Raw genomic sequence first — 15,655 nt, forward strand, 5'->3', positions numbered from 1 at the left:
CTTCTAAGATCCCTGCTGGGGCTGATATCCTAGTAAAGAGGCTGTGGAGAGGGCTGCCAGCTGTGGTAGAAAACAAGGCTGAAGGGAGGGGGGGAGGGGAAGGGCAGGAGCCAGCACCCACCCTCCTACGGTGGTGCAGGCTGGCGTTTCTGTCACTTGGCACTGTAATGGTCCCTGAGTATCACACCGATGGGTAGGGGGTGAGGTGGGATGGGAGAGCCCAGGGCGTGTTCTGAGGAGTGTGGCTTGGGCTGGAGCAGAGGATGAAGACAGCTGGAAGAAATAGCATCTTCCTGAGAGCAGAGGGCCTCAGACGCAGGAGCTGGGACTGGATTTTTTTTTTTTTGGCCACGCCATGGGCTCACATGCGGGATCTTAGTTCCCTGACCAGGGAGCGAACCCGTGCCCCCTGCAGTGGAAGCGTGAAGTCCTAACCACTGGACTGCCAGGGAAGTCCCTGGACCTGGCTTGTGTGGATCTCAGGAGAAGTGCACCTTCTGAGCAGGGGAAGGGTGTGATCGGGCTGAGAAGCATTGCACACGTTTGTAGACTGGGACTCAGGGGCTGTGTGACCTGCCTGAGGTCACTTGCCTGTGTGACAGCCTCAGAGCCCGAAGGAGGACGGACCCTGGGGTTGCTTGGCCTGGCAGCCAAGGTCTCTCCTGGGCCTGTCCTCGAGTCTGTGCTGTGGAGGGCATGGACCCACACACGCCCCTCCCTTCCTTCCCAGGGCTCATCCCAGAGGAAACCCCAGAGAGCAGCTTCCTCCTCGAGGGGGACATCCTCCGGCCGGTGCGTGTGAGCATGCGTACACACACGTGGGTGTAAATAACCTCACAGGTAGTGTCAGAGGCCTTTGAGTCCACCCCTTGGCATCATGGGGGGGTGATGTGTGAGGGATCCACCTTTGCTGCTCGTAGCTCTTCTTGCCAAAGTCAGAGCGAATGTTCTGCTAGGAATAAGCCTGCCTGAGGGAGGGTGACTTCTAGAGTGGTGGCAGCAGTCAGCCTGAGAGGGCTTCCTGAAGGAGGGGGTTTGGACCTTCAAGACCCAGCTTGCTACCCTACCCGGGGGAGGTGCTCAGGGAGTATCGGGACAAAGGAAGGGGTAAGCACAGGTTGGCAGAGTGGCTGGTGGGGCTATAGGGAGGTGTTTGTGGGGAACATTGGTGGTGGGAGCGATGGTCTCGGGATGACGGAACAAGAAGTAACACAGGAACCATCCTGCCCAGGGGTGGGGGCAGGCTCAGAAAGGGAGAAGCCTGGGTGGGAATCGGGGCGACTTGCATTGCCATCTTTTAGGAGACACTTGCCTAAATTGGGGTGAGGGTGGGCAGAAGACTCCTGAATAGGACAGTGGCCTGGTGTGAGCTAGACTGTGCTCCTGGTCTGGGCTGTCCCCTGATGGCCCAGCATAAGGCTGGGCCGAAGACTGAAGGCCAGCCTGGGGCAGGGCAGGAACCCCCGGGGCCGGGTGAGGCCCCTGTTCCCAGTCACCCAGTGAGTGCCGGGGGTAAAAGCAGAATCCAGTAAAACCTTTGGTACCAGTGGGGCAGGACGTGCTGGGGTGCTCTGAAGCCCAGGCTTCAGAGTTGGCAGAAGAATAAAGAAAGTTGCCAAGGCCATGGGTGTTGCCTTAGAATCAGCCCGAGGAGGACCGTGTCCCCATCTTGCCACCTGCATGTTCAGAGGAGCTCTGTGGGCTGCTGTGCTCCAGGAAGGAGTGGGGGGGGGGGGCCTGCTGGTGGAGCTGAGCCCCTCTGAACTAGGCCCCCTGGGGTGCTGGGGTTCCTAGCCAGCCTCTTCATTTTGTCTTGTTTCTCTTCTTAATAGAATTAAGTTGTAAGTTCTACGTTATATAGAAGAAAGGGTTGTGCTGTGCGTCATGACTCACGGAGCTGGCCCGCTGACTTCCCAGCTTCTATCCCATTTCTAATGACCAGCCACGCTCATGTACCCAGGGGGGTCTGTGGCTCACATCTTTAGGGCTCCCATGGGTGGAGGTGTGGCACCCTTTGGGGCGGGAAGCTTGGCTGACCCGGGTCCCTGAGCTGCCCTTTCTCCTCAGAGCCCTTTCCGGCTGTTCTCGGCGACCAACAACAAATGGCCCAAGAACGGCGGCGTAGTGGAGGTCCCCTTCCTGCTCTCCAGCAAGTATGGTGAGTGAGGCAGCCCCTCATTCCCAATGCAGCCCAGGCTCCTCTCTGGGTTTCTGTTCCCTCTTCCCCTGCATCTCTGTGCCCCTTCTACCCCTACCACCCAAGTAGCCCTTCTACCAGACGCCCTTCTATCCTGGCTGGCCCCTGAGCTGGGAGGCTAAAATCCTGGAGGAGCTGATGGGAAAGGTACATCTAGGGACTGTCTGATCCATTTCAAGACCAACTGGTCCAGAGGACAGTTATCTGTCCAAGGTCACACAGCCAGGGTCTGTCTGGAACCCTGCTTTCTTCTCCCCACACCATCGCACTGCCCTTTCTAGACATTGTTTTGGGGGAGTGATGTGAAGCTAGGTTCCCTCCCCAAGTGCAGACTTCCAAGGTGCTGCGAGGGCTCTAGGGGCTGGGCTGGGGCGTCAGTCAGGGTGTCTCCTCTCCAGATAAGCCCAGCCGCCAAGTCATCCTGGAGGCGTTTGCTGAGTTTGAACGCTTCACGTGCATCAGGTTTGTTGCCTACGAGGGCCAGAGGGACTTCATTTCCATCGTCCCCATGTCTGGGTAAGTGTTTCTGGGTATGTGTGCAAGTGTGTGTACTCGTGCATGTGCGGGGTGAGAGCCACAGCTATCTTCAGTTCAGCCTGGAATTAACAAAGCTGTGGCCAAAAACCTGTGTCTGGGCCTCTGTCCCGGGTCCAGGGTACCCCTGCCCATCTGAGTGCTTTGCCCAGTGCGAGCTGGACCTACAGATACTCAGGGCAGGAGGTGGAGGAGACGTGGGCAAGGAGGTGCTCGACTCTCCAAAGAGCCCTCAGCTTCATCTCTGGGGAGATTTTGTGGCCTGGGGAGTGAGTGCAGGTGTCATGAGACAGACCTGGCCTCAGATCTGGGTTCCACAGTGCAGGAACCAGGTGACTCTGGAAAGTCCCTTAACTTCTGAGCCCCTTCTGCCTTCTCTCTGCAATGGGGGTGATGGCAATACTGCATTCCTAGCTTGCTAGGGGCCTAAGAGAATGTGGGTGAGAGCTTTGACTTGGGGCTCCCCACGTGGGGACATTCACGTAACCAGCTGCTTCCGTCATCCACATTAGTATCGGCTCCCACCAACTCCTCTCAGTGCAGGCTGCAAAGGGGGTTCCAGTGCACCCCCTTGGCAGAGGGCCAGGCAGTCAGGGGACTTGGGGCCAGCAGGCTCGGGACTAGAGCCCAGGATGGGGACTAGCTGTTGGTGCTCACTTATCCCAGGTCTTGGGAGCAGGGGTGAGGGTCCTGGGTCTGCGGATTCTCTGGGCTGGGGCCCACCCAGCACTCTCATGGCCTTGCAGGTGCTTCTCGAGCATAGGGCGCAGTGGAGGGATGCAGGTGGTATCCCTGGGGCCCAGCTGTCTCCGGAGGGGTCCGGGCATTGTCCTGCACGAGCTCATGCACGTGCTGGGCTTCTGGCACGAGCATTCGCGAGCCGACCGGGACCGCTACATCCGTGTGAACTGGAATGAGATCCTCCCAGGTGAGCCGGGCTGTGAAAGGCCAGGCTAGGCCGGGGGTGTGGGGGTGGGAAAGGTAGTCGTGCTGGGAGAAGGTGGCAGGAGGCATGGTCCAGGCCTGAGGAGTTGCCCGGCTATTTGGGAGTGGTCGTCCATCTTCCCCACTCCCTGCCTGTCTCCCATGGGGAAGGTGGGGTTCCTGCTTGCCTCCGAGACCTGGACAATAGTCCAGATGCTGCAGCTCTGGGCCCTGAGCCTTCACTGCCACCCACAGTTACCCTGAGCTAGGGCAGCAATTTGCTGTGTGCCTCGTTTCTCTTCACGGACACTGGCAGTTACCTGAGGATGGAGTTGATGGCCTTAGGAATCTCGCTCACTCATACTCAGCTAGCAGCCCCTCATGCTCTGGACATTGCTGTGTGGAGTCAGGGCAGGGACTGTGCTCCAGCTGGGGCGCTGAGCCGAGGCGGAAGTCCTGGAGGTAGTGAGCCAAGTGTCAGACGCAAGAGGCTCAGTCCTGTGGGGCTCGGTGTGTGTGAGCCGGGTGCTGATGGGCACCTGGGACAGAAAGTACAGGGAGGCCAGGCTCTAAAAGGTGGCAGTGGGAAAGCTGAGGCTGGTCTGGGGAGTGGGCCACTGCACTGAATGCCAGGGAGCAGCAGCTGGGTGCGGGGTATGGTGCCGGGGATCTGACTCCAGCAATGCGGGGACCCTGACCTTTGGCGGAGGGGGACAGCCTTCTGCAGGAGGTGAGGGGACTCCAGACAATCGCGTTGTGAGGGAGGGGAGCAGAGGAGGTAAGTGATGACTTGGGTTTGGGGCTATGGAAACAGAAGAAGATTTGGAAGGCTTCCTGTAAGCGGAGGCTTCTGGTGTGAGCGCCTTTGCTGCTGCTGTGGGGTTAGCCAGGTGAAATGGTCAGGGATGGAGCTCAAGATGCATGCATGGATGCCCCTCCACTCCAAGAAGGGGATGGGAAGATGGGTAGCACCTCTCAGTGGGACGGAGATTGGAGCTTGAGATCAGAGATTAGTCTAGGTAAGTGGGGTGGAGACAGTGACAACATAGCCTGAAAATAGACTATAATCCTTTTAAGTGCTCACGGAGGGACTTCTCTGGTGGTCCAGTGGTTAGGACCCTGCGCTTCCACTCCAGGGGCACGGGTTCAATCCCTGGTCATGGTGCGACCAAAAAAAAAAAAGCTTAAGTGCTCATGGAATTCTTTTTTTTTTTTTTTTTTTGCGGTATGCGGGCCTCTCACTGTCCTGGTGTGGAGCACAGGCTCTGGATGCACAGGCTCATCGGCCATGGCTCACGGGCCCAGCTGCTCCGCGGCATGTGGGATCTTCCCAGACCGGGGCACGAACCCATGTCCCCTGCATCGGCAGGCAGACTCTCAACCACTGTGCCACCAGGGAAGCCCCACTCATGGAATTCTTGTAAAAACTTATGATAGCCATAAAAACTTCAAATTTGAAAAAATAGAGTTAATACAAACAGTTTGATCATGATGTAAAAAGTAGAAACTAATAATAAATCAAAATGAAAAACTTTATTCAACTGGAAATTAAAATTTAAAAAACAACAAATCTTTCTTTTAGCTATGAAGTAAAAGAAATTGCAGGAATTCTTAAAACATAAAAACACATTAGAACCAATGGTTCACAGCTAAAGTGATGCACAGGGAAAATGTGTAGAAAAATACTTACATCAGTAAACATAGAGAGGGCTTCCCTGGTGGCACAGTGGTTGGGAGTCCACCTGCTGATGCAGGGGACACGGGTTCGTGCCCCGGGCCGGGAAGATCCCACATGCCGCGGAGCAGCTGGGCCTGTGAGCCATGGCCGCTGAGCCTGCTCCACAGCGGGAGAGGCCACGACAGAGAGAGGCCTGCGTTCCACAAAAAAAAAAAAAAAAAAAAAAATGTAAAATAAACATAGAGAACAAATTAGGCATTTCAATCCAAGTTAAGAAAAAAATGAAAGCAGGAGGGAATTACTGAAGGTAAAAGCAGAAATTAATGAGTTAGAAAACAAACAGCACTAATAAACTGAAAAGCTGTTTTGTTTTTGTTTCTTAACAATAAAAAAAGTTAAACAAGTTTTCCTAATGGAAAAAATTGCTTAAGAATGGACAAAAATGAGAATACATTTGTACTTAGTTAATATGTACAGAACAAACTGCTAAAATATGCAAACTAATAACAGTAATTAACTGGAGGTGTGGAGGCGGGGATGCAGGAGGGGGATGGAGTGGGAGATTTATTATGAATCTTAACGTTTTCTGAGTTTTGAACCAGATGAATCTATTGCCTATTCAAAATTATGTTTAGTAACTTAAAGGGTTTTAAAAGGAAGAGCTAAGCACTCTACTGGGCAGGTATTTTCAGGCAGGTGATGGGATATAAAGGGTTGGAATTCCATTTTAGTGTAAGGAGGCTGCTGGTGACCATGGGTGGGTGTGGAGGTGGCTGGCTGGGCCTGGGGGGTTTTGAGGGTGCAGCTTTTCTTTCAGAGGCTCACTGTGAAGGGCAGGACTTGACAGAGGGAACCTAGCCCCTCTCAGGCTGGGAGGAGGCAAGTGCCAGGGAGAAGCAGGTGCTCTGGCCGACGGCGAAGGGCTAGACTCCACACCCGGGGGTGGGGGTAGGGGGTAGGGGGCGGGTGCTGTTGGCCCGAGGCAGGGAGAGCAGGTGGCTTTGCTTCTGGGAACGGGCTATCCCCTCCGCACACGATGGGCTCAAGAGCCCATGGGGTGGGGAGTAGTCAGTTTATCTCGCCGGTAGGGGGCGTCCAAGACACTCTTAGCAGCGTGGGACTTCGTGGAAGCTGCAGGTCGTATAAAGATAGTCTCTCGTACAAGGTGAGCTTGAGGGGAGGAGAAAGAGGTGGAGAGAAGTCTTAGGGGGCGATGGCGGGCCACTACCAGGTCCCTGTGCTTGCACATCAGCTGGTGCAGGTCGGGAACCCTCCCAGGGCACGGAGGAGACAGGGATCAGGGATCAGTGGTGGGGGTGGGGAGATGCACATCTGGCTGTAGTTTTGGACCCCTAGGCTCAGGTAGGTTGTACATTTCCAGAAAGCCCCTATCACCGACCCTTCCTCCCCTGGCCCTCTTCCCACATCGCCAAGTATTTTTTTCAGGCTTTGAAATGAACTTCATCAAATCTCGGAGCAGCAACATGCTGGTGCCCTATGACTACTCGTCAGTGATGCACTATGGGAGGTGAGGACCCCCTTTCCTTGCTTCCTTCCCTCTGCGCTGCCATGCCAGCTCCTGCCGTGGTCTGGACTCAGGCTCCTGCCTGCTTGGGTTTCAGGCTCGCCTTCAGCCGGCGCGGGATGCCCACCATCACGCCGCTCTGGGCCCCCAGTGTCCAAATTGGCCAGCGATGGAACCTGAGCACCTCTGACATCGCACGGGTCCTCAGGTTTTATGACTGCAGCCCGCTTGGCCATGACTCCCGTGCAAAAGGTGAGTGACAGGGGACAGTGTGATTTGGGGAGCCAAAGGAGGCTCCTGTGTTGAGGTGGTGTCAGTGAGAGTCGGGTGCTAGGAGGTGAGGCTGTAGAGATGAGCACGGGGAGATCACCAGAGCCTTACCGCAGGAGATGCAGAAAACGCACGTGAAAAAGTTAACCCTCACTGGTGATTATAAAACTGTTAGATATAGGAATAGAGGTCACTTTCTTAACTTTAACGTACCTACCAAAAACCCAGAGCAAAACTCATTTTTAATGTCAAAACATTAATTTTGGGACCAAGACAAGTTTTTCCACTATTGTCCCATCTATTCAACAATGTAGTGAAAGTCTTAGCCATTGTGGTAGGACAAAATTAAAAGTCTGAGGCTTGGGAAGGAAGCAAAAGTTGCCACTATTCATAGATGACTACATTGAAAGTGGCAATCTATAAACAAATTACTAGAACTAATAAGAATTTTAAAAAGTAAATATAATCAGTATATAGAAATCAGTTTTATTTCTGTATATCAATAGTTAGAAAACATAATTCTTAAAGATACCATTATAATAGTGAAGATAAAGTTCTAAGGAGTAAATCTGACAGAAGCTATATAAAACTTTATGGAAAAAAACCTTATTACAATCATTAGAGAATACTTAAGTAAATACAGAGATGTATCATATTAAAAGGAAGACAGTATAAAAATGTAATTCTCTACTGATCTACAGACTCAATAAATTCCCGCTGAAAATCCCAATAAGTTTGGAGATCTTGACAAATGAGTCTAAAATCTGTATTAAAAACGCAAAAGGCCAATAATAGCCCAGACACTCCTGAAGAGAAAAGTGGAGGGACTGCCCTAGCAGACATGAAGTTACGTAGATTATAAAATGTCTCTCTCTATATATATATAGCATATAAATGTATAAATGCATATATTCATATATGTACACATAATGTATATAAAATACCTTTATATAAACGTGTAGCATTGGTACAAGGGTAGATAATTGCCCACTGAAACAGAATGGAGAGCACAGAAATGAATCCTCCTCAGAAGTGGACACTTGATAAAAGGGTATTGACCACTAGGGAGAGAATAGGGTAGCCATTAAATAGCTCTAAAGACAACTAGTTATCCATTTTATTTTTTTATTCTTTTTTAAAAATTTATTTTATTTATTTATTTTTGGCTGCATTGGATCTTTGTTGCTGTGCGTGGGCTTTCTCTAGTTGTGGCGAGCAGGGGCTACTCTTTGTTGCCATGAGCCGGCTTCTCATTGCAGTGGCTTCTCTTGTTGCAGAGCACGGGCTCTAGGTGCGTGGGCTTCAGTAGTTGTGGCTTGCAGGCTCTAGAGTGCAGGCTCAGTAGTTGTGGCACGTGGGCTCAGTAGTTGTTGCTCGTGGGCTGTAGAGTGTAGGCTCAGTAGTTGTGGTGCATGGGCTCAGTAGTTGTGGCTCGTGGGCTCTAGAGCGCAGGCTCAGTAGTTGTGGTGCACGGGCTTAGTTGCTCCACTGCATGTGGGATCTTCCCGGACCAGGGCTCGAACCTGTGTCCCCTGAATTGGCAGGCAGATTCTTAACCACTGCACCACCAGGGAAGTCCCTAGTTATTCATTTTAAAAAATGAGTTTCTAATTCATCGTGCACAGAAATTCTAGTTGTATACAAGACTTCCATGTAAACCGAAAAAAGCTCTAAAACTTTTTAGAAGAAAATATAGTAAAATGTCTTCATGACCTTGGAATAGGTAAGGACTTCTTAAAAATAAGACAGGCAACATGAGACAAAGCTGGAAAAATTTAAAAATCCAACTACATTGATCATAATAAATACTATTTATTAAAAGACATAAAAGTGAAAATACAAGTTACAGATCAGAAGAGAAGTTTTGTAACTAATTGTTCTCAAAGTATATTAAAAAAAAACTTTTAGAACTTAGTAAGAAAAAAACACCACAAAGTAGAAAAATGGGCAAGAGACTTAACAAGCAATTCACAGAAGAAACCAAATTGGGAAACACAGGATATTCAACATCATTAATGATTGGGGAAATGCAAATAAGGACCACAGTACTTTTTTATACCCCCTAAATTGGTAGAAATTTAAATGTCAGATACTACCAAATACTAATAAGAATATGAAGCAGTGATAACGTTCATACTCTGCTATATAGGAGTGTAAATTGCTGCAACCACTTTGGAAAACAATCTGATATCTTATGAAGTTGAAGTGTATATACCCCATGACCCTGCTCCTAGGTCTTGTTGCATGTGTGTACCCCCAACTCCAGCCATAGGCAATCACTGATCTACATTCTGTTTCTATGGTTTTGCCTACTCTGGACATTTCATATAAATGGAATCATACAGTACGTGATCTTTTGTGACTGGCTTCTTCACTTAGCATCATGTTTTCAAGGTTCGTCCATGTTATCGTTTGTATCAGTACAGTTGACCCTTGATCAACGTGGGTTAGGGGTGCTGACCCTCCGTGCAGTCAGATCTACCTATAACTTTACAGTGAGTCCTCCACATCCTTGGATACACCAACCATGTATCGTGTAGTACTGTGAACATTTTACTGGAAAAAAACAAGTTCGTGTATAAGTGGACGCATGCAGTTCACACCTGTGTTGTTCAACGGTCAATTATACTTCATTCATTTTTGTTGTTGAAAGATATGCCACATTTTGTTTATCCATTTATCAAAGGGTATTTGGGTTATTTCTACTTTTAGGCTATTATGAATAATGGTACTATGAACATTCATGTATAAGATTTTATGTGGACATATATATATATATTTTTTAGATGTTGGGGGTAGGAGTTTATTAATTAATTTATTTTTGCTGTGTTGGGTCTTCGTTTCTGTGCGAGGGCTTACTCTAGTTGTGGCAAGCGGGGGCCACTCTTCATCGCGGTGTGCAGGCCTCTCACTGTCTCGGCCTCTCTTGTTGCGGAGCACAGGCTCCGGACGCGCAGGCTCAGTAGTTGTGGCTCACGGGCCTAGTTGCTCCGCGGCATGTGGGATCCTCCCAGACCAGGGCTCGAACCCGTGTCCCCTGCATTAGCAGGCAGATTCTCAACCACTGCGCCACCAGGGAAGCCCCGGGCATATATTTTCTTTTCCTTTGGATATATACTTAGGAGTGGAATTTCAGGGTCCTTTGGTGACTCCATATTTAACTGCTAAGTAGTTTTCCAAATTGGCTGCACTATTTTTCATTTCTACCAGCAATGTATGAAGGTTCCACTTTCTGCAAGCCCATGTCAACATTTATTCTTCTGATTATAACCACCGCAAGTGGGTGTGAAATGGTATCTCATTGTAGTTTTTTTTAAAAATATTTATTTATTTATATGGCTGTGCTAGGTGTTCATTGCAGCACGGGGGATCTTCGCTGCTGTGTGCGGGCTCTTTTTTTTTTTTTTTTTTGCGGTCCGTGGGCCTCGCACTGCTGTGGCCTCTCCCGTTGCGGAGCACAGGCTCCGGATGCGCAGGCTCAGCGGCCATGGCTCACGGGCCCAGCTGCTCCGCGGCATGTGGGATCTTCCCAGACCGGGGCACGAACCTGCGTCCCCTGCGTCGGCAGGCGGACTCTCAACCACTGCGCCACCAGGGAAGCCCCGGGCTCTTTTTATTTGCAGTGTGAGGGCTCTTAGTTGTAGCATGCGGGATCTAGTTCCCTGACCAGGGATAGAATCTGGGCCCCCTGCATTGGGAGCATGGAGTCTTAACCACTGGACCACCAAGGAAGTCCCTCATTGTAGTTTTGATTTGCATTTCCTTAATGACTTTGAACATCTCTTCATGTGCTTATCGGTCATCTGTATATTTTTGGAAAAATGTTCAAGTCTTTTGCCCATTTTTCAGTTGGGTTGTCTTTTACTGGTGAGTTGTAGGAGTTCTTTATATATTCCAGATACATGTTCCTTATCAGATATATCATTTGGAAATATTTCCTCACATGTTATAGTTTAACTTTCTAGATGGTGTCCTTTGAATATAGACATTTAAAATTTTGATGTGAAGTCCAACTTATCTATTCTTTTATCACTGTATTTTTGGTGTCATATCTAAGAAGGACTTGCCTAACTCGAGGTCATGTAGATTTAATCCTCTGTATTTTGCATGGGACTATCTAGTTCCAGCACCATTTCGTAGACTATTCTTTCCTATATATAATATCAAATATTACATACCTTTTTCAAAATAAAAGGAGACGTGGCAAGAGCTTTGTGGGTAACTATCTGAGGCTTGACTAACATGAGGAACAGAACTGAGAGGTGGCTAGAAGGGGTCATGGGTCAATGGAAAGTTTATCAAGATGGTGGACACACAGCAAGTTTGGATACTGAAATAATGACCCAGTGGAGGAGGGGGAATGGATTCGGGGCGGGGCACAGAAAAATATCTAGAACATTCAGGGAGGAGTTGCTCTTGTTGGGAGCTGGGGAGCTTCCTTGGACCTAATGGGAAGGAAGAAGATGGGAACAGATCCGAGTTCACACGCAGATCTCGATGTGCAGATGAGGGGCTCCGTCCCAGGCTTTGGCGGCATAAAGAGTGAGGTGAGGTCTCCAGCCGAGAGGCTGGAGAGAAGGGGGTGGATGTGAAGGAGAAGGTGTGAAGCTGATGACTGGAGAGCAGGAGAGGAAACCCGTGAGAGACACGTGGCCGGGCCTCGGGTGGTGCTGGGCTGCTGGCGGAGGCGTGGTGTAGGTTAGTCACCTGGTCCTCTAGGACTGGGGTGTTGTGGGCAATTCTGACAGAGGGGGAGATGCCTGGGGATATCTCCAAGGGAGGGGTGCACCGAGGGCTGTGGAACCCATGCCAGGTGAGGAGAGGGGTTTGGAAGTAAGGAGGCTGTGGAGCAAGAAGAAGGGGTTTGGGGGCTCAGCGGTGCTGAAGGATCGTGATAGTGAAGCGAGTGGGCTGGAAGTAAAGGAGGCGGCCGTCAGAGGGTGGGCAGCCGGGACCCGTGACTTTAGCGGGTGTGGTCTTGGCAGGTCCAGGCAGGGACTGGGCTGTGAAGTCACTGGTTGAAGCATGTCAGCTCAGATTGGTCAGTGTCCTTGCATGGAAGATATGACTCATCGGGAAGCCTTTGGTGGGTGGGCAGGAGTGACAGGGATGAGGGCGGTGCTGAAGCGGGGATGGGGCCGACTGGCCCGATAACTTGGGCCTGAAATGAAGAGTCTCACAAAGCAGCCGGTGGCAGCCAGCTGTGGTCCGGGAGGGGGAGTGAAGGGCCAGCAACACCCACCCCACTGAGCACACGGGCCTGGTCGTGCTCACGTGTGTCCTGCTGACGCCCTGGGTTTGGGCGTAGCTGCAAGTGTAGGAAAAGTTCTGGAATAGGCCTCGGATATGGGTGAGAGGTGAGGTGTTGCCCTGTACAGAGCAGCCCCGGGTGGTCTGGGTGACGAGGGCTGCAGTGCTATATCTGGGGTTTGACCATCAGAGCAGCCGGGGGTGTCGGTGGGAGGTCATGGAAGATCCCAGTGGCCTGACCTTCTGCTGGTGACCTCTGGGGCCAAGCAGGGAGGGAATGGGATGGCTCTGTGGTCCTTGTCTCTAAGGGGGGAGTTGGGAGTTAGGATCTCGAAGGCATTGGGCAGTAGCATAGCAGGAGCATGGCGGTTTGTCGCATCCCGTGAGCTGAGTTCTAGGTCACTGTGAGTGAGGCTGAAGGGGGCTCTGGCTCTCGCAGCTCCCATATACTGTCCCTCTGTGATTCTGGGACATAACCTATCTTTCCTCCTCTAGGGCTCCAGACCCACAGCGATGGTAGGAGCCCCACTCCTGCATCTAGACCGTACCTGCAGCAGCTCCTAAAGGCACTGTTGGCAGAATCCAGGAGCCCTGGCCCCGATGGCTTTGGGGCTGAAGAGAGCCCACGTGTGTGGAAGCCCCCCTCCCTGAGGAGTTCTGGTGTGGAGGCCTCTGCAAGGCCCCCCCAGCCCCCAGCTTCTTCCTTAAGGTCAAGGCCTGGAGCAGTGGTTCCTGGCATTGCCCTGGAGCAGTCCTGGCAGGCCCAAGTGCCCGCTGTACCCCCAGACCCATCTCTAGAAGCAGAAGACCAGCCAGCAATCGTCTAGGCTATTCTGGGGAACCCTGCTCTGCCAGGAGCCCGTGCACCCAGAAAACGCTTCATAAGGACACCCAGAGGTCAAGCCTGTGGCTTCTGCCCCCAAGTGGGAAGGGCATTCTATGCTCAGGGTGGCCAGGTTGTATAACCCTTGGCCCCTCTAGGCAGCACACCCCTGTCTTCCAGCCCCTCTGGCTACCCTGTCTAAGGCCCAGGCCTCTCCCTCTGCCCCTTGCTTCCCTGTCATGTTCCCCCAAGAGCTCCTGGGGACAGAGGGACCCTCTAGGTCTGTCGGGGGAAGGCAGGCCTGCCGGGGGATTCCTGACTCTGCCTGCTGCCATCTCCTGCTCCAGCCCTGGGGGAGTCTGGGAATGGGAGATGACCTCTCCAGGGCTCCAGGGACAGGGATCTGGAGGGGTGGTCCTCCCTGAAGGCCTCTGGGAGCCCTCCTGTAGTTGAGGCCCAGCCCCCCAGCACGGGCTAAGGGTACCTCTACCTCTCCCTCTCCCTCAGGTCGGCCTTGGGGGAGGGGCACCCAGTGGCTGGGACCCTGGGAGCAGCCTCGCTCCCTGATGTCTGAGTGCTGGGAATGTGGCTCTGCAGCCACAGCCTCCAGCCCTGCTCTCCAGGAGGCTTTCAGAGCCCAAAATCCTCCCCTGCCACCCAGGGAGACGAAGAGGTGGCGGCCCTCCAGGACTGCACGTGGGAAACGGCCAGAACACGAGGACCCTGCAGTCAGGACTCAAAGCTGCTGTCACCCTGCATTGCTGTCCCAGGGACCTGGTGTCTATCCGACACCCATCCGCCCCTCCCAGGGACTTGGCCCGAGGAGGCCCCGGAAGGTGGGAAGGGGCTGTAGGGTCCCCCTGCTGGTCTGTCTTCAGCAAAGCCCACTCATCAGCTCCTGGCCTCCCCCGTGAGGGCTGTTCTTGGGGCAAAGAAAGTCTCCAGGGATGCCAGTGAGCAAGCTGGAAGCCCCCCAGTGGTGCTGTTCTCGGGGCCCGCCTGGGGTAGAAGGGAAGCAGGAGCCCGTGCCCGTCCCAGTGGGACCAGGTCCCTCAGGTGTCTTGGGAAAAGGTAGAAATAAAGTTGGGAACTTGCTCCAGGAGTCTGGTGCTGGACTGTTCTGACTACCTCATACCCGATTGCCCTGGGACCCTCAGGTGGTGAGACCCATATTCCAGAGGAGGGAAGAGACTCAGGGAAGCAAATGGTTGTGCCCAAGGGAACAGGGCTGTGCAGCCGTGCAGGGCTGCGGCATGCCCTCTGCCAACCCCTTCACTGTGTCAGGGGACCTGGAGCCCCTGTGCTCAGTCTATCTTGGGTTTCAGTCTTGAGTCAAGGATTTTCTGAGACTGAACATGGGCCTGATCTCAAGTGTTAGTGTCAGGGAAGGATCATGGTTGGGGGTGCTCTCCCAAGTCTTTGCTCCCAAACGTGGGACGTGGGGTATCAGAGTTTAGAGTACGGGAGCAGAGGCTCTGGCCACAGCAGGGTGACAGCTCCCCTGGGAGATTCCCAAAGACTTTGGGCCAACCCTAGGATAGAGACAGTACACATACCCATTTATCAGAAATAAGTGTGGCTGTATCACGACCTGTGGGTCTCTGAATAGCCAAGCCAGGCCTCTGATACCCAGCTGGGGTTTCTCGGTGGCCACGCTGGGTCAGAGGAGGCGATGTGCTTTGTGTGCTGTGAGGCCCTCCCAGCTCAGAGGCTGCCTCCATTAAGATGTGGCTTTTGATCTCGGACTCTGGGTTCTCCAGAGAGGGAGGTGGGGCTGGCTGATCCTGATGGCTCATGGGGAAGACTGCTTACTCTTTCTTTGCTGCTTACTCTTTCAAACCTGTCCTTGTCCTCTCCTTCCCTATCACTACAGAGCCCATGCCCCAGGCCAGCTCTGGGCCCAGGCCTGTTCCATGAGCCCCATCCTTCCTGTGATGGTCCAGCCCTGGTCCAGCCCCTGGAGCCCCAGCATGGAGGGTGTGATATGTATGGGGCCCTGGGGTGTCAACCAGAGCCCGCTGGATAGCCGCCACCTCCCAGGGTCTACAGCCTATTCTCCAATCCCCAACCACACAGCTACGTGGGCTCGCTCATCAATTTATTCACTCATCCAACACACACCTGTTGAATTTAGATGCCAGGCAGGCTCTGTTACAGACACTGGGAATAACTTGGGAAACAAGGCATGTTTTCTATTCTCAGTTTATTCAGTGACAGGGATAGGGATGGACAGTAAACAGGCAAATAAAGCATCTGGGATTCATAAGTGATGGGGGAGGGCGAGCATTTCTATAGGCTGTTGGCATTTCACCTGAGACCTGAATGGCAGGAGGCTGCTACCCTGGGAACATCCAGGGAAAGAACAGCCAGTGCAGAGGCCCTGAGGCAGGAAGAAGCAAGGTGTGTCAGGCCAGTGCGAATGGGATGTGTGTGCGTGGACGGGGGGGGGGGGGG

At 52.3% G+C, this 15,655-nt stretch overlaps 1 protein-coding gene across 1 annotated transcript in view; it reads left to right on the top strand.

The window, feature by feature from the left end:
* The window catches only part of ASTL (astacin like metalloendopeptidase), a 16,002-nt gene extending 2,797 nt beyond the window's left edge, over positions 1–13,205 (top strand). The window contains exons 3-9 of the mRNA XM_007470231.1: positions 731–792; positions 2,068–2,158; positions 2,596–2,713; positions 3,478–3,659; positions 6,780–6,861; positions 6,956–7,110; positions 12,874–13,205. Of these exons, the coding sequence (XP_007470293.1) occupies positions 731–792; positions 2,068–2,158; positions 2,596–2,713; positions 3,478–3,659; positions 6,780–6,861; positions 6,956–7,110; positions 12,874–13,205 (1,022 nt within the window). The remainder of the gene's footprint in view (positions 1–730; positions 793–2,067; positions 2,159–2,595; positions 2,714–3,477; positions 3,660–6,779; positions 6,862–6,955; positions 7,111–12,873) is intronic.
* Positions 13,206–15,655: the final 2,450 nt, after the last annotated feature.

The sequence above is a fragment of the Lipotes vexillifer genome, unplaced genomic scaffold (assembly GCF_000442215.2).
Source record: "Lipotes vexillifer unplaced genomic scaffold, Lipotes_vexillifer_v1.1 scaffold1139, whole genome shotgun sequence".
Lineage (NCBI taxonomy): Eukaryota > Metazoa > Chordata > Mammalia > Artiodactyla > Lipotidae > Lipotes > Lipotes vexillifer.